The 17,216-nt window shown below is 45.9% G+C and overlaps 1 protein-coding gene across 3 annotated transcripts in view; it reads right to left on the reverse strand.

The window, feature by feature from the left end:
* Nucleotides 1-17,216, reverse strand: part of BRWD1 (bromodomain and WD repeat domain containing 1) — a 614,838-nt gene that overhangs the window by 292,435 nt on the left and 305,187 nt on the right. For all 3 annotated transcript variants that reach the window (XM_033941455.1, XM_033941456.1, XM_033941457.1), the window contains one exon: nucleotides 16,246-16,374. In XM_033941455.1, coding sequence (XP_033797346.1) covers nucleotides 16,246-16,374 — 129 coding nt within the window. The remainder of the gene's footprint in view (nucleotides 1-16,245; nucleotides 16,375-17,216) is intronic.

Raw genomic sequence — 17,216 nt, forward strand, 5'->3', positions numbered from 1 at the left:
AATAAATATAAAGAAAAATGAGGTTCTTACCTCAAAAATCTTTTCTTGTAAAGAGGCACATAAGTCTCTTTTTTTTAATCTTTATTAATTTTCAAAACTAATACAAAGTGCCATGAATTATACGAACATTAATAATCAACATAAGCACTTAAATTCCATCAATAACATTACAGAAGAAAAATATCCCCCCTTCCTTCCAACAATTCAATCTAGAAATAAATCAACAAGAAATTCCCCCACCCACCCACCCACCACGTCTTGGATATGTATAAAAATAAACAGAAAATTAAATAAAGACAATTATGTTGAATTAACAAAGGATGTCAACGGATCCCACACCAATTTAAATACTTTGCTATGCCCCAACATATCAGCATTCATCTTTTCGTATTTATAACCTAAACATAAACTGGCCCACCAAAATGAAAAGTTGAGGCAGTTGCAATTTTTCCAATTGCGTGTTATCATTTGCATCACTATCCCTGTCATAATAAGGAAAAGCCTGCATTTGTAACAATCCATAGTCTTGAACCACTGGGTAATCACCCTCAAACTGTGAGCTTGAATGCAGAAGGCATCAATAATTTTCCAACAAGAATCTGACAATGACTAATTTCAATGGCTTCTACAGATGCTTGATAAAGCACAGTTACTTACTGTAACAGGTGTTATCCAGGGACAGCAAGCAGATATTCTCACGAATGGGTGACGTCACCGACGGAGCCCCGGTACGGACCACTTTAAAAGTGCATCGCCACTTTAAGTCTTTAGGAAGTTTGCTATAACCTGAACCGCGCATGCGCGAATGCCTTCCCGCCCGAAGGGCGCGCGGTCCTTCAGTTAAAATAAGCCAGCTAAGAAGCCAACCCAGGGAAGTGGGTGGGATCTGAGAATATCTGCCTGCTGTCCCTGCATAACACCTGTTACGGTAAGTAACTGTGCATTATCTCAGGACAGGCAGGCAGCATATTCTCACAAATGGGTGACCTCCAAGCTAACAGAGATGGGATGGTTGGAGGGATGGCCTAAATAAATAAATTTTGTAATACAGATTGGCCGGTGCCCATCCCGTCTGGAGAAAGATTCCAGGCAATAGTGAGAAGTGAATGTATGAACTGAGGATCATGTGGTAGCTTGACAGATTTCCTCAATGGGCGTAGATCTGAGGAAAGCAACAGAAGCTGCCATAGTTCTAACTTTGTGGGCTGTGACACAACTCTCCAGTTCCAGTTCAGTCTGAGCATATTATTATTATTATTAGGATTTTATATACCGTCTATCAAGGTTATCTAAGCGGTTTTACAATCAGAATGAAATGCAGACAGCCAGCCAGTTGGAAATCATTCTCTTGGATACAGGATGCCCCAATTTATTTGGATCAAAAGAGATGAAAAGTTGGGGAGATGTTCGTTGTGGTTTTTCCCGGTCAATGTAGTAGGCCAAAGCCTGCTTACAGTCCAAAGGAAAAAACACTGGTAGAACAATTAACTGATTGAGATGAAATTCAGTGACAACTTTTGGAAGAAACTTTGGATGTGTATACAGAACCACCTTGTCATGATGAAAAACTGTGAAAGGTGGATCTGCTACTAATGCTTGTAACTCACTGACCCTCCTGGTAGAGGTGAGAACAATAAGGTAGCCAACTTTCCAGGTAAGAAACTTGAGATGAGCTGTGACCATTGGTTCAAATGGTGGCTTCACAAAACTGGAAAGAACCACATTAAGGTCCCAGACAGGTGGAGGTTTGAGAGGTGGTTTAACATTGAAAAGCCCTGTCATGAACCTGGAAACCAAAAGGATGAGCAGTGAGAGGTTATCCCCTTGACTGGCATGTGTAAAGCAGTAATAGCACTGAGATGGACTCTGAGAGATGTAGACTTGAGACCAGAGTCAGACAGATGAAGAAGATAATCCAACACCAATTCCACTGCCAAGGATGTTGGATCGTGATGATGAAGAAGACACCAGGAAGACAATCTAGTCCACTTTTGTTGGTAACATTGCTGAATCGCTGGTTTCCTGGATGCATCAAGAATTTGACGAACAGGCTGAGAAAGGCGTAAGACAGATGAATTCAGCTCAAGATAAAACCAAGCTGTCAGGTGTAGAGATTGCAGGTTGGAATGTAGAAGTGATTCAAGTTTCAAGTTTATTAACTTTTTAATATACCGACCATCACAAAGTATCTGGCCGGTTCACAATAAAATTTATACAGAGGAAAAAGAAGAAGAAAAAAAATTTTTTAATATAAAATGTAGTGGGTGAACATTAAAGACATAACTTGACTAACATGAAAGTGAGGATATGAGGGAAAGGGGGGGGGGGGAAATTACATATTTTGGAGAAGAGAGGGAAATAGTGGGGATGGGGAAAAACATATTGGGTAGGATCGCTTTTATTAAAGCGGTTGGTTAAATAAGTTGGAACCAATCAGATGAGGAAGAGAAAAGATAAGGAAAAGGGTGAAATAGAGAGGAAAAAGGTAGGAAGAGATCGAAAGATTAGGGGAAGAAAAAGAAAGAATTTAGAAGAGAGAAAAAAAAAAGAAAAAGGGAAGAAGAAAAAGGTGGAACTAAGAACAGGCAAAAGCATCTCGAAATAAAAATGTCTTCAAATTGGTCTTGAAATTATCTAGATGTTGTTCTTCTCTAAGTTGTTGTGGTAAAGCATTCCATAGCATTGGGGCGACAACTGTAAAGTTTGTTTTCCGGGTATAATAGAATTCTTTGATTGAGGGAATTTGTAAAAGTTTTTGGTCTGTTGACCTCAGAGTACGTGGAGAATAATGGGGGATGAGTTTCTTATAAAGATATAGAGGCTGGTGTGAGAGGTTTATTTTAAAAGTAAGCAAAATGATTTTATAGGTTATGCGATGTGTAATAGGCAACCAGTGTGCCTCTTTCAGTAGCGGGGTGACGTGATCATATTTGCCTATTTTATAAATGATTTTTATTGCCGTATTTTGTATTAATTGTAAACGATGGGTTTCTTTTGTGGGATGCCATTATAAAGAGAATTACAGTAATCTAAATGAGAGATAACGAGGGAGTGAACTAGAATTGTAATTGCTTCTATTCCTAAGATTGAGGTTAATGAACGGATTAGACGAAGTTTGAAAAAGCAGATTCGTACGACTGAACTGATTTGGTCATGAAAGGTGAGATATTTATCGATTATGACTCCTAATAGTTTTATTTTTGTTTCCATTTGTATTGGAGTGGATTTGATAGAAATTTTACCTGGTAAAGATTCACTATTTTTGATTGGGAGTAGTAGGACAGAAGATTTATCAATGTTGAGAGAAAGTTTGTTAGTATATAACCAGTCATTTATAGTGTCGAGTTTATGGTTTATGTCTGTTACATCTAAAGAATTTGAGGTATTGATTGGGTGGAGTACTTGTATGTCATCAGCATAGGCGAAGATTGTGAAACCGATAGATTGAGCTAATCTGAGTAATCAGAGTAGGAAATATTGGAAGAAGCATGGGCTCTCAGGAGCTGAGTTGAAGGAGAAGGGAGAACCAATGTTGTCTGGGCCACTTTGGAGCAATGAGAATCATGGTGGCTGCTTCCCTCTTGACCTTTAATAAGGTTCGCAACATAAGAGGAAGTGGAGGGAATGCATATAGAAACAGACCCGTCCAATCCAGGAGAAAGGCATCTGCTGCCAGACGGAGAGGAGAGTAAAGTCTGGAACAAAACTAGGGCAGCTTGTGATTGTGAGGAGCCGCAAACAAGTCCACTTAAGGAGTGCCTCATTGAGCAAAGATGGACTGGAGAGTTGCAGAGTTGAGAGTCCATTTGTGAGGTTGAAGAATTCTGCTGAGCTTGTCTACTAGGGAATTCTTTTCCCCTTGAATGTAGACCGCCTTCAAGAACAGATTGTGAGCTGTTGCCCAAGTCCAGATTTTTTGGGCTTCCTGGCACAACAGGAGAGAGCTTGTACCTCCTTGCTTGTTTATGTAGTACATTGCTACTTGATTGTCTGTGCAAAGGAGGAGGACCTGAGGGAAAAGATGATGATGAAACGCCTTGAGAGCATAAAACATCGCTCTGAGTTCTAAGAATCTGATGTGAAATTTCTGCTCCCTGGCGGTCCAAAACCCCCGAATCTGCAGATCATCCATATGAGCCCCCCAGGCATAAGGGGATGCATCTGTCATGATCATCTTGTGATGAGGAGGTAAATGAAAAAGAAGACCTCTGGAGAGATTGGAAGAGGCCATCCACCATTGAAGCGACAGCAGAAGAGATGATATCACAGATATATGTTGTGAGAGACGATCCATCACTTGAGACCACTGAGAAGCCAGAGTCCACTGAGGAGTGTGAAGATGTAGTCTTGCCAGTGGTGTGACATAGACAGTTGAAGCCATGTGGCCTAGAAGAACCATCATGTGTCTGGCAGAGATGGTGTGAAGAGGAAGCAATTGTTGACAGAGAGGAATGAGAGTCTGAAGTCAATCTGGAGGAAGAAATGCTCTTATGAGGGTGGTGTCTAGGATTGCCCCAATGAATTGCACATGTTGGGTCAGAATGAGATGTGATTTGGGGAAGTTGACTTCGAATCCTAGAATCTGGAGAAAAGAGATGGTCTGAGATGTTGCTTGGACCATTTCCTGAGATGAGACAGCCTTGATCAACCAATCGTCCAGATAAGAAAAGACTTGAAGGCCGTGTGATCGGAGAGAGGCGGCCACCACAATTAGGCACTTCGTGAAGACTCTGGAAGAAGATGCCAGGCCAAAGGGTAATGGTAATGACACAGATTGATTTGAAAACGGAGGTACTTCCTGGAAGCCAGATGAATCGGGATATGTGTGTAGGCTTCTTTGAGGTCTAGGGAGCATAGTCAGTCGTTCTGATTGAGGAGAGGATATAGCAGGGCAAGTGACAACAACCTGAATTTCTCCTTGACTAGAAATTTGTTGAGAGCTCTGAGATCCAGGATGGGTCTCAGTCCTCCGGTCTTCTTGGGAACTAAGAAGTAACGGGAGTAGAATCCCTGGGCTTGCTGATTGAGGGGAACTTCCTCGATGGCATTCAGCAGAAGAAGGGATTGTACCTCCTGCAGAAGAAGGGAGGACTGTGCAGGGTCCAAAGCAGACTCTCTTGGAGGATTTGTCTGGTGGAAGAGTCTGAAAATGGAGAGAGTAACCCTGAGGAATGATGTTGAGGACCCATAGGTCCGATGTGATGAGTTCCCAACAACTGATGAAAAGCTGAAGACGACCTCCGATGGACTGAGGCAAAGGTTGAGAAATGCTGAGATTGGCTATGCTCCTGAAAAACAGGTCAAAAAGGCCGTGCAGATTTAGGTGTAACAGCCTGCTGTTTTTTCTGGGGTTGATGGGGTTGCTGCCTCTGCCTGCGAGGTTGAGACTGAGGTGGTGGCAGAGGCTTTGCAGCAAAACGACGCTAATATGAAGACTGTTGTCTGAAAGGGCGAACAGGTGGAGGCTTTTTCTTGTTTAAAACCAAAGTATCCCACCTGGTTTTGTAAACTGATAACTTTTGGGAGGTTGTATCTAAGGAAGCTCCAAAAAGTTCATCGCCCAAACAAGGAACATTAGCAAGACTATCTTGATGGTTAACATCAAGCTCCGAGACTCTGAGCCAGGCTAGGCGTCACATTGCCACAGACATAGCGACAGCACGAGAAGTTAGCTCAAAGTGTCATAGATAGAGCGTACCATGTATTTGCGCAGCAGTAGCAAGTCAGAAATGTAATTTGGAAAAGCAGGTAATTTGTGATCAGGTAAGTACTTCTGAAAAGTGGCCACTTGAGTAACTAAATGCTTGAGATAGAAGGAGAAATGGAAAGCGTAGTTACCAGACCGTTTGGCAAGTATGGCATTCTGATATAATCATTTGCCCAAACGGTCCATTGCCTTACCCTCTCTGCCAGTAGGTACAGAAGCATAGACACTGGCTCCAGCATATTTTTTAAGTGTGGACTCCACCAGGAGAGACTCATGTGAGAGCTGAGACATGTCAAAGCCCAGAATGGGTACCACCCTATATAGTGAATCCAGCTTGTAGGAGCCACAGGGATGGTCAAAGGAGTTTTTAAGTTCTTGTAAAAGGTCTCCCTCAAGATGTTATGAAGGGGAAGACGAAGAAACTCCTTAGGTGATTGCTCATAATCTAATGTGTCCAAAAGTTGTTTAGATTTTTTTGAGTCAGCTTCAAGAGATATAGAAAGCGTCTCTGCCATGTCTTTCAAAAATTTTGAAAAAGAAGAGTTATCCATTCATTGAGAAGGTTCTTGAGAAGATGGAAGTTGAGAGTCTTCATCTGAAGAGACATCCTCATCAGACAGAACAGGCTCTTCAGAATCACCCCAGAGGTCAGAGTCTCGAGTGGGTGGAATACGGTGTCGAGCACTGGGTGTCGATGATTCCCTATGTTTCATCTTCTTCAAAGCCTTACCCGATTTGACCGACATCGTCTCGGGAGATGTTTAGGAAGAAGAATGGTGCCGAGCTGTCTCCGACATCGAGCATTTAGCCAACTCAGGTGGCACTGAGGAAGATTTTTGCAATGTCAACGCCAAAGCTGAAACTTTCGGTGCCGATATGGAAGACTCAGACCGTACTGGCACTGGAGGAGCTGGTGTCACCATAACAGGGAGTAAGAGCTATAACTGCTCCCTTAACTCCTCACACAGCAGTTGTTGAATTTGCTGCCTTAGGTCGGGCACCGGTACCGCTGGCTTTTTTGCCGGTACTGTTGGTGCCAATCTGCACTCCGGCGATGAGGAGGCCAATGTCGAGGCACTCACCAATATAGGAGCCGATCGTTTCTTGGGTCTCCTCGAGTTCTGCAGGACTTGGCTCACTGCTGAAGTGATCTGGGAGTCCGAAGTGGTGGGGGAAGGCTTCTTAGCCGGCTTACCCATTGCATGCGACATCGAAGATGAATCCATCGATGTCTGGTGTTGCGATGTTGACTTTGGTGTGGACCCAGACATCGGCGATAGTGTCGAATCACCCTCCACAGCGGAATCAAAGAGGAGACGCTGTTGAATCAGACAATTTTTAAGGGTCCTCTTCTGGAGTGAGGAACGAGTGCACAATTCAGCCCTATGCTCCGGCCCCAAACACTGGAGGCACCAGCGATACGGATCTGTGATGGAAATAGGGCGAGCACACCATCTGCACTTCTTAAAACCTGCCTGAGGACGGAACATGGAGGGAAAAATGGCCTTGGCAAAAATCAAAAGTCGAGGCAAGGAGAGACACAGGCCCCAATTGGCCGAACTCGCTAAAGTGAAAAAGTAATTTTTTTTTTTTTTTAAACTATAAAAAATAAAGAAAAGAAGAAAGAAAACAAAAACTGACTAAAAAGTTAAAAAATAAACCGCGTGAGCGGGAAGGCAGCGAAAAAATATTAACAGCCATTGATGAAATGACTTCTTAGCTCCGTGGAAACTAAGAAACTGAGGAACTGCGCGCCCTACGTTGGGTGGGAAGGCACTTGTGGATGCGCGGTTCAGGCTATCACAAACTTTCTAAAGACTTAAAGTGGCGATGCACTTTTAAAGTGGTCCGTACCAGGGCTCCGTCAGCAACGTCATCCATTTGTGAGAATATGCTGCCTGCTTGTCCTGGGATAATAAGGGCGATCGATATAGCACAGTTACTTACCGTAACAGGTGTTATCCAGGGACAGCAGGCAGATATTCCCACACATGGGTGACGTCACCGACGGAGCCCCGCAGCGGACAGCCTCGAAAGCAACTTGCTTGAAGATCTCGAGCTTTCGAGTGCTGCATCGCGCATGCGCGCGTGCCTTCCCGCCCGAACTAGTGGGCGCATCTCCTGTGAGGATGCTCAGTTCAGATACCAAGCTAAGAAGCCAACCAGGGGAGGTGGGAGGGTTGTGGGAATATCTGCCTGCTGTCCCTGGATAACACCTGTTACGGTAAGTAACTGTGCTTTATCCCAGGACAAGCAGGCAGCATATTCCCACACATGGGTGACCTCCAAGCTAAGTAAAAGGGAGGAGGGAAGTTGGCAATTTACGAAAAAAGATTTTGCAAAACAGATTGGCCAAAGTGGCCATCCCTCCTGGATAAAGTATCCAGACAATAATGAGAAGTGAAAGTGTGAACCGAGGACCAAGTGGCAGCTTTGCAAATTTCCTCAATAGGAGTTGATCTGAGGAAAGCAACAGAAGCCGCCATAGCTCTGACTTTGTGGCCCGTCACTCGACTCTGTAGAGGAAGACCAGCCTGAGCATAGCAGAAAGAAATGCACGCAGCCATCCAGTTGGAAATGGTACGCTTCGAGACTGGATGACCTAATCTATTTGGGTCAAAAGAAATGAAAAGTTGAGGAGAAGTTCTGTGAGGTTGAGTACGTTGAAGATAGAAAGCCAACGCACGTTTACAATCCAAAGTATGTAGAGATGCCTCACCAGGGTGAGAATGCGGCTTAGGAAAAAATACCGGTAGCACAATAGACTGATTGATATGAAAATCCGAAACTACTTTAGGTAAGAATTTGGGATGTGTACGGAGCACCATCTTATCATGGTGAAAAACTGTGAAAGGCGGATCCGAGACCAAAGCTTGCAACTCACTAACTCGACGAGCTGAAGTGAGAGCAATCAAGAAAACAGTTTTCCAAGTAAGATATTTAAAATGAGCCAAGTCAATAGGTTCAAAAGGAGGTTTCATCAGTTGAGCCAGGACCACATTAAGATCCCATACAACAGGAGGCGGTTTGACAGGTGGATGGAGATTAAAGAGACCCTTCATAAAACGAGAAACTAGAGGGTGTGCCGAGAGCGGTTTCCCATCCAAAGGCTGATGAAAAGCAGCAATTGCACTAAGATGAACTCTAATAGATGTGGATTGAAGACCTGACTGGGATAAATGAAGCAAATAATCCAGAACAGAAGCCAAAGAAGAAGAGGTTGGCTGAAGACTATGAGTGGAACACCAAGACGAGAATCTGGTCCACTTTTGACCATAACATTGACGAGTGGACGGTTTTCTGGAAGCCAGAAATACATCCTGAACAGACTGAGAAAATTTAGCAGAATCCGTCAGGTAGAAAGGAACCATGCTGTCAAATGAAGAGACTGCAGGTTTGGATGAAGTAAAGACCCCTGACTCTGAGTGAGCAGAGAAGGAAAAACTGGCAGAAGAAGAGGTTCCTTGGTGCTGAGTTGAAGAAGAAGAGAGAACCAAGGTTGCCGGGGCCACCGAGGCGCTATGAGAATCATCGTGGCATGGTCCGACTTCAACTTGACAAGGGTTTTGAGAATCAGAGGGAAAGGAGGAAAGGCGTAGAGGAACTGACCCCTCCAATCCAGAAGAAAAGCATCCGCCTCGAGACGAAGAGGCGAGAAGATGTGGGAACAAAACAGAGGAAGTTTGAAGTTGTTGGGTGATGCAAAAAGATCCACCCGAGGAGTCCCCCATCGAGTGAATACTTGACAAAGTGTGGGGGAGTTGAGCGTCCATTCGTGAGGCTGAAGCAGACGACTCAATTTGTCTGCAAGGCAATTCTGAAGACCCTGAATATAAACAGCGCGAAGAAGGATGTTGTGCGAAATCGCCCAATGCCACAACCTCAGAGCTTCCTGACAAAGAGAGTGGGAACCCGTCCCGCCCTGTTTGTTGACATAATACATTGCTACTTGATTGTCCGTCCGAACAAGGACTACTTGGTCGTGAAGGAGGTGAAGGAAAGCTTTGAGAGCAAGAAATATCGCTCTGAGTTCCAACAGATTGATGTGACATCGACGATCTGTGGCAGTCCATAAACCTTGCGTACGGAGACCATCTACGTGGGCTCCCCATGCGTACTCGGACGAATCTGTTGTGAGAACTTTCTGATGAGGAAGATGGTGAAACTGCAAACCTCTGGAAAGATTTGAAGAGAGCATCCACCAGCGGAGAGACTTCTTTAATGAAGGCGTCACCGCTATATGACGAGAAGGTGGATGTAGGGCTTGTTGCCACTGGGACGCCAGTGTCCACTGAGGAATGCGAAGGTGGAGTCTTGCAAATGGAGTCACATGCACCGTAGATGCCATATGTCCGAGAAGGACCATCATTTGGCGTGCCGTGAGAGTCGATAGGGAAGTTACGTGATGACAAAGGCTCAAGAGAGTATCCTGCCGATTAATAGGGAGGAAAGCTCTCATGCGAACAGAATCCAACACTGCGCCAATAAATTGGATCGATCGAGTTGGAACCAACTGAGATTTGGGAAAGTTGATATGGAACCCCAGACTTTGAAGAAAAGAGATAGTCTGAAGGGTCGCTTGAGTAACCCCTGGAAGAGAAGGAGCTTTGATAAGCCAATCGTCGAGGTAAGGAAAAACTTGTAGTCCCCGAGCCCTAAGGGCCGCGGCTACCACAACTAGACACTTGGTGAAGACCCGAGGAGAGGTTGCCAAGCCAAACGGAAGAACCCTGTATTGAAGGTGAAGGTTCCCCACCTTGAACCTGAGATATTTGCGAAAATTTGGATGGATAGGAATGTGAGTATAAGCCTCTTTGAGATCCAGTGAGCACATCCAATCCCCTTGATCCATGAGGGAGTACAGAATCGGAAGTGAGAGCATGCGAAATTTCTCTTTGACTAGAAATTTGTTGAGAGCTCGGAGATCCAGAATGGGTCGCAAATCCCCCGTCTTCTTTGGCACTAGGAAGTATCTGGAGTAAAACCCCAGGTTGTGTTCGGAAGGAGGAATCTCCTCCACCGCTCGAAGGCGAAGAAGCGCCTGAGCCTCCTGAAGAAGAAGGGGGAGTTGCGAGGAACTGGAAAGACACTCTCCTGGAGGGTGATCTGGGGCACCTGAAGTAGGCGCAGAGAGTATCCCTCGCAGATGACCGTAAGGACCCAAAGGTCCGATGTAATGGTTTCCCAGACAGATGAAAAAAGGGAAAGGCGACCTCCGATGGGTAGGGAGGAATTTGGATGTAAGGAGGTTGAAATGCTCACCACTGGACCGTCAAAAAGACGGAGCTGTTTTGGTTGGAGCAGGCGCCTGGGACTTTTGAGGACGTTGTTGCTGTGGCCGTCTAGGTGGAGGCCTAGAAAAAGCCGGTGTGGACTTCATCGGGTAACGACGAGCTGGAGGTTTGTAAGCTCTAGTCACAGAAGGTTTTGGTTTTGGACGAAGAAGAGAGGCGAAGGAGCGCTCATGCTCAGAAAGCCTTTTAGTAGCTGCTTCAATAGAGTCATCAAAAAGCTCAGAACCTAGACACGGCAGGTTCGCTAAACGATCCTGTAAATTGGGATCCATGTCTACTATTCTGAGCCATGCAAGACGTCGCATGGCCACTGCAAATGCCGAGACCCTGGAGGACAGCTCAAAAGCATCATAAGATGCCTGCAACATAAATAGACACAATTGAGAGAGAGACTGAAGAATGTGTTTGTATTCAGAAAGGCGTTCTTTGGGCCAGTCTGGGCAAAAGGATGACAACTGCTTCAAAAAATAATTAAAATATGAAGTAAAGACATAGTTGTAATTCAAAATTCGATTTGTCATCATTGAATTTTGATAAAGTCTGCGCCCAAACTTGTTCATAGTTCGCCCTTCGCGTCCTGGTGGAACTGTTGCAGACACCTTAGAAGGATGAGCCTTCTTCAGGGACGATTCCACCACTAGAGATTGATGAGAAAGTTGAGTTTTCTCAAAACCTTTACATGGAATAGTGCGATACCGAGACTCCAGCTTCGATGGGATAGCTGTCACAGAGTAAGGAGTCTCCATATTACGTAGAAAAGTCTGCTTCAGCACCGGTGTCATGGGCAGACGCAAAGTCTCCTTAGGAGGATGGGAAAGTTCCATAACCACCAGATATTCAGGCGTGTACTTCGAATCGGAATGTAAGTCAATATTAAGCGCCTGCCCCATGTCGAAAACAAATTTTGCAAATGAAGAAGACTTCGAGGTCGAGGCTTCCTCAGGGGAGGCAGAACGAGTATGAGGCGCCACTGAAAATGATGGAGAAGCCTCGCGCGAATATTGAGATACAGGCTCCGATTCAAGGTGCAAAGTGATGGATGATGCTCCACTGCCCGTCAAAGGAGGAGTGGCTGAATGCTTCCGCTTAAGGCTCCGAGTCGGAGAGGTGCACGGAGTACGAGGTTTAGCCAGAGGAGATCGATCTCGAGACAAACGCCTCGAAGGTGGAGTCCTCGATCTCGAATGCCTCGATGAAACTGAAGAGGCAACGGTACTATGAGAGCGAGGCACAATCTTGGAAGCGAGATCCGAATGCCTCGAGCTCTTCGTGGAAGTGAGCTTCGAAGACCGAGATCTATGCTTGGATCGAGGCAATGATTGTTTAGCAACCCGTTCAGGCGAGGAATCCGACGAGGAAACCCTGGATCGAGACCTGCGACGAGGAGATCGTCGACGAGGTGCAGACTGCTGCTCAGGCTGGAGCTGTGAAGACAGAGTCGAGGCCGGGACCAACTGAGCCACTATCGAGGAAATTTGCGTAGTCAAAATTGACTTAAGCATATCCTCAAACATGGGGACGGAGACCAAGGGACTTGGAGTCACAGGAGGTCTCGTGCGTTCCAAGGAGGGCGACCTCGATCGAGAGTATTCCCTAGACTTGGAAGCACGTTTTGAAGGTCGAGAAGACGGAGTCAAACCTGGAGCCCCAGGTTGGATGGATGCAGACTCCGTCGGCTTCTTAGGGATGGTACCTGAAAAGGAAGCAGGAGACTTACCCCCTAATCCAGGCTTCGAGGACGCTGTCGAGGCCTTTGAGGCCAAGGACCCGGAGGTCTTCGAGGCTGAGGCCTGTCGAGGAGGCGAGGTCGAGGTTTTAGTACCCGAGGTTTGACCCGAAGTCGAGGTTTTAACAGATGCCTCGACCGAGGCCACAGCTTTTTCAGGCTCCATGCGAGGGAAAAGTTCTAAAAACCTGTCGCAGCGGCGCTTGAAGGCATGAGGTTGAAGAGTGAGGCAGCGAAGACAATCTTCAGGGCGATGAGTCGACCCGAGGCAGATCATACACCGACTATGTGGATCAGTGATGGAAATAGTCCTGCCGCACTGATAACACCTTTTAAACCCGGTAACAGGCCGGGACATAGATAGGACAAAGTCCGTGTCGAGAACGAGGAAGAGAGGCCTAGGCCTCAATCTTCCAACCCGACGTCAAATGAAAAACAAAAGGATGTTTTTTTTTTTTTAATAGAATAAAATAAAATAGAATAAAATAGATCAGAACACAGCGACCGAAAACAATAAAAAGTACTCAGCCGCGGTGAAGAGAAGGCACAACGCTACAGGAACCAAGTCGACAAGTCTTCTCAGCTCCGCGGAAAACGTTGAACTGAGGATCCTCACAGGAGATGCGCCCCCTAGTTTGGGCGGGAAGGCACGCGCGCATGCGCGATGCAGCACTCGAAAGCTCGAGATCTTCAAGCAAGTTGCTTTCGAGGCTGTCCGCTGCGGGGCTCCGTCGGTGACGTCACCCATGTGTGGGAATATGCTGCCTGCTTGTCCTGGGATAACGATACATCCCTAACATCTAATACAACTCTAGGAATCACAAAACCCAATTCCCATGCCACAGTTTATGGATCCATCCAAACTATGGCAAATAGCTTTTCATAATGCTTTTTTCTACCATGAAGCCTCTAGAACATGTGAACACTAAATATAAAAGGGAACATGGTCAGTTCCAGGAACCGAAGGCACCAAGTTATAGGTATCCAGAATGGATAATGCTCAGCTGTACTAGGAACCCCATTTGAAATCACTTGGAAAGGGGGTCTTCTTTGGAACATATCACCTGGAATATAGAAACAACAAACTCGATGTTTAAAATCCATGGATGGGCACTTGAGGCCTACACCAAGCTGATGAGAAATAAAATAAAAGAAACTTGAAAAAACCAGCAAAACCTAAATAAAGAAGCTGCTGGGAAGAGAGCCACATGACATCAACAGGGAACTTACATGAAAAAATAGAAATTCTTTTTAGAAGGAACCGAGGTGCCCAACTAAAAACCCATCTGTTCAGCTCCATGGAAAAAGACAGACACTTGTACATGACAATAACAGGTCAGAAGAGGCATCTTATCTTATAATCTTATAAAGCTCTATCTTTAGGGCAGGGGAAGTTCCCGCAGGGCTCTATCAAGTATCACCCAAGTATGAGGATTTCAATATCCTGCTTGTCCTCAAATTATTTGACTATTTTGTTGCTTTGGAGAGCTACTGCTGTGTTCACATGCAACACAGATAGTGGCTGCAATATACTGAAAGGGGGAACAAGTAACATGCTGGAGATTCTACACATAATCAGGAAGGCCTAAAGACTTTGCCTGAGAGCATGTCTGGTGCAGGAGCCATCAGATATCACTCAAAGTTGCCCTGCATTGTTAACAGTCATGTTGCAGAAAGAAAATTTCTCAATCTATACACAACTAACCTATGGAATTTATGGTCAAATGTTAATAGCTTAGCTGGAAAAACGTGGAGGGGCATAATAAAAAAAAGTCTAAGTTCCCTTTTGGCCTAAGGCCTTAAACGTTGAAAGTAGAAGCAGGGAAAATGTCCATTATCAAAAAAAACATCCAAAAGGAGGTTATTTTTGATAATGGCTTGCCTCTACATTTAGCTGTTTAAACGCTCAAACCACCACTACGTCTAAACTTACACCATATAATCAACCTAAAAAAAGCCTAAGTCCCAAAAGTCCAAAACAAGGGCTTTTAGGCAAAAGAGGAGCCAGTCCTTCGCCTAAAAGCTGGATTCTGTAACCGGTGTCTGTGAAAAAGGACACCAGTTACAGAATCCACCACCCCAAACGATCAGGGCAGGAGGGAGCCCAAGCCCTCCTGCCCCGCGGCACCCCGAAACCCCGACCCAGGCAGATCAAATCCCGCACACAGGTGGGGCTTGAGGCGTCTGCGCCAACCGGAATCGGCCAATAGCCTTAGGCCCCTCCTGTGGGCGGGGCCTAAGGCTACGATTCCGGTTGGCCCAGGCGCCTCAAGCCCCATCTGTGGGCAGGATTTGAGCCATCTAGGCCACCTAGGCCAATCAGGCCCTAAGGCCAGCCATTCAGCGGATGGCTGGCCTGCCGGACGGACTTGGCACCGGTCAGTCTGGCCAACGATTTAAAGGTATGAGGGGGGAGGGGGGATTGGGGGTGGGGGGGATCGAGGGGGGTGTCGAGAGCAGTGGGGCCTGGGATCCCTACTGCCCGTATTTTAGTGGGGGTGGGGGAGTAGGGGGTGTGTCTGGGCCAGGAGGGCTTGGGCTCCCTCCTGGCCCTATTGTAATGGGAAGGGAAGGGGGTTGGGGAATCGCCGGGGCAAGAGAGCTTGGCTCCCTCTTGCCCCGATGTTGTTGGGGGTTCGGGGTGCCGCGGGGCAGGAAGGCTTGGGCTCCCTCCTGCTCGATTGTAATCGCCGGGGAAGGGCTGATCACTGCAGGAGAGATGGTTCATCTCTCCTGCCGGCGATAGTGATCGCCCACCACCCTCCAAACCGCAGCACTTCAGGGTGAGGATCACCGGCAGGGGAGATGCCCTGCTGCGATGCTCATCCCGAAGTGCTGTGTTTTGGAGGGGGATGGGCAATCACCATCACGGCAGGAGAGATGAGCCATCTCTCCTACAGTGAATGTTGCAGTAGGGGGTAGGCAGGTTGCTGGGGCTGCTGAGCTGCAGCGATCAGCTCAGCGGCCCCTTTTCGGCACTTATACCTGTTTTTACTTGGTCTAAGTCAAAACGTATAAGTGCTGACTAGGCAACCTGCCTAAAGTTTTGGTTATACCTGCTGCACGCCTAGGTCTAGTTCAGCCCACTTCCCGCCCTCTAAAAATGCATCTTTTCGCTCTATGCGTTTAGAGGCAGGGGAAAGGTCTAAGCTGGTTTTAGATACATCTAAAACCAACTTTGATTATGGGTACTTGGACGATGAGGTTTTTTGATCGCCCAAGTACCCATTTAGGCCACTTTTTAGACGTTTTGGTTTTTTTTTTTAAATTATGAGCCCCATATCCTTTAACTTTTTTTTTTTTTTTTTACACTAGGCAGGTATGAGGATTGTTACCTCTTACATTTGGGAATCAGAAATAGAGAAATTATCATCCATATATTTCTGCTGTCAGACAAACCAGTGGTCCACAGAGTCTATTCCTTTAACTTAACAAGGCATTTCTTAAGTTCTTAGATCTACATCCCATGAAACTAGAATTTAATCACTTAACAGTTTACATTGAGAACCTGAAGTTACCTTTTCATAAGGCTTACTGCATCCAAAGCCAAAAATTAACAAATGCCCATGAGAATCTGTACAAGCAAAACGTTGGCCATCTGAAGAAAATTTGCAGTCAAACACAGCTCCATGGCCTTGTCCTTCAATCTAAAGTAAAAATGACAAACACATTTTTACTGTTAAACATAGTTCTATAAGTGAATATTAATCTGGATTTAGCATCATAAAAGGATATGAAAAATGTAAGCAGATCTCTCAAATAAGTCAAGTGATATGAGAACAGTGATAGAATAGCCTATACAGTATAACAGAATCCAATGTATGCAAAAGAATTCTACGTATTCACAAACATTTAAAAAGGTACCACAAAAGTAGAGAAACTAAAAATAAACTACCACCCAAAAGTGGGTGGAAATGTTGGTGCGTCTTATACAGCGAAGATACAAATTTCCCCCCCCCCCCCCCGTCATACCTTTTTAAAAGCTCCCCCAGTTGTATCTTTTTAAATGTCCCCCGTCGTATATTTTTACATGCCGCTTATAGCCTGGTGGTCCAGCGGTGTATCGGCCGGCAGAGCGAGCGCTCTGTGCTCCTGCCCGGGCCGGCACCGCTTTTTAAAAATGTTCCCTCCCCCCTCCCCTTCGTACCTTTTTACATGCTGCTTATAGCCTGGTGGTCCAGCGGTGTATCAGACAGCAGAGCGAGCGTTCCGCGCTCCTGCTCAGGCCGGAGTCACTTCCTGAATGGCTGCAGTCAGTTCTCAAGGGACTTGCGAGAGCCATTCAGGAAGCAGCACCGGCCTGGGCAGGAGCACAGAATGCTTCCTTTGCCGGTCGATACACCACTGGACCACCAGGCTATAAGGGGCATGTAAAAAGGTATGACGGGGGGATGGGACATTTTTAAAAAGCGGTGCCAGCCCGGGCAGGAGCGCTCGCCCTGCCAGCCAATACACCGCTGGACCACCAGGCTATAAGTGACATGTAAAA

This window comes from Geotrypetes seraphini, chromosome 4 (genome assembly GCF_902459505.1).
Source record: "Geotrypetes seraphini chromosome 4, aGeoSer1.1, whole genome shotgun sequence".
In the NCBI taxonomy this organism is placed as follows: domain Eukaryota; kingdom Metazoa; phylum Chordata; class Amphibia; order Gymnophiona; family Dermophiidae; genus Geotrypetes; species Geotrypetes seraphini.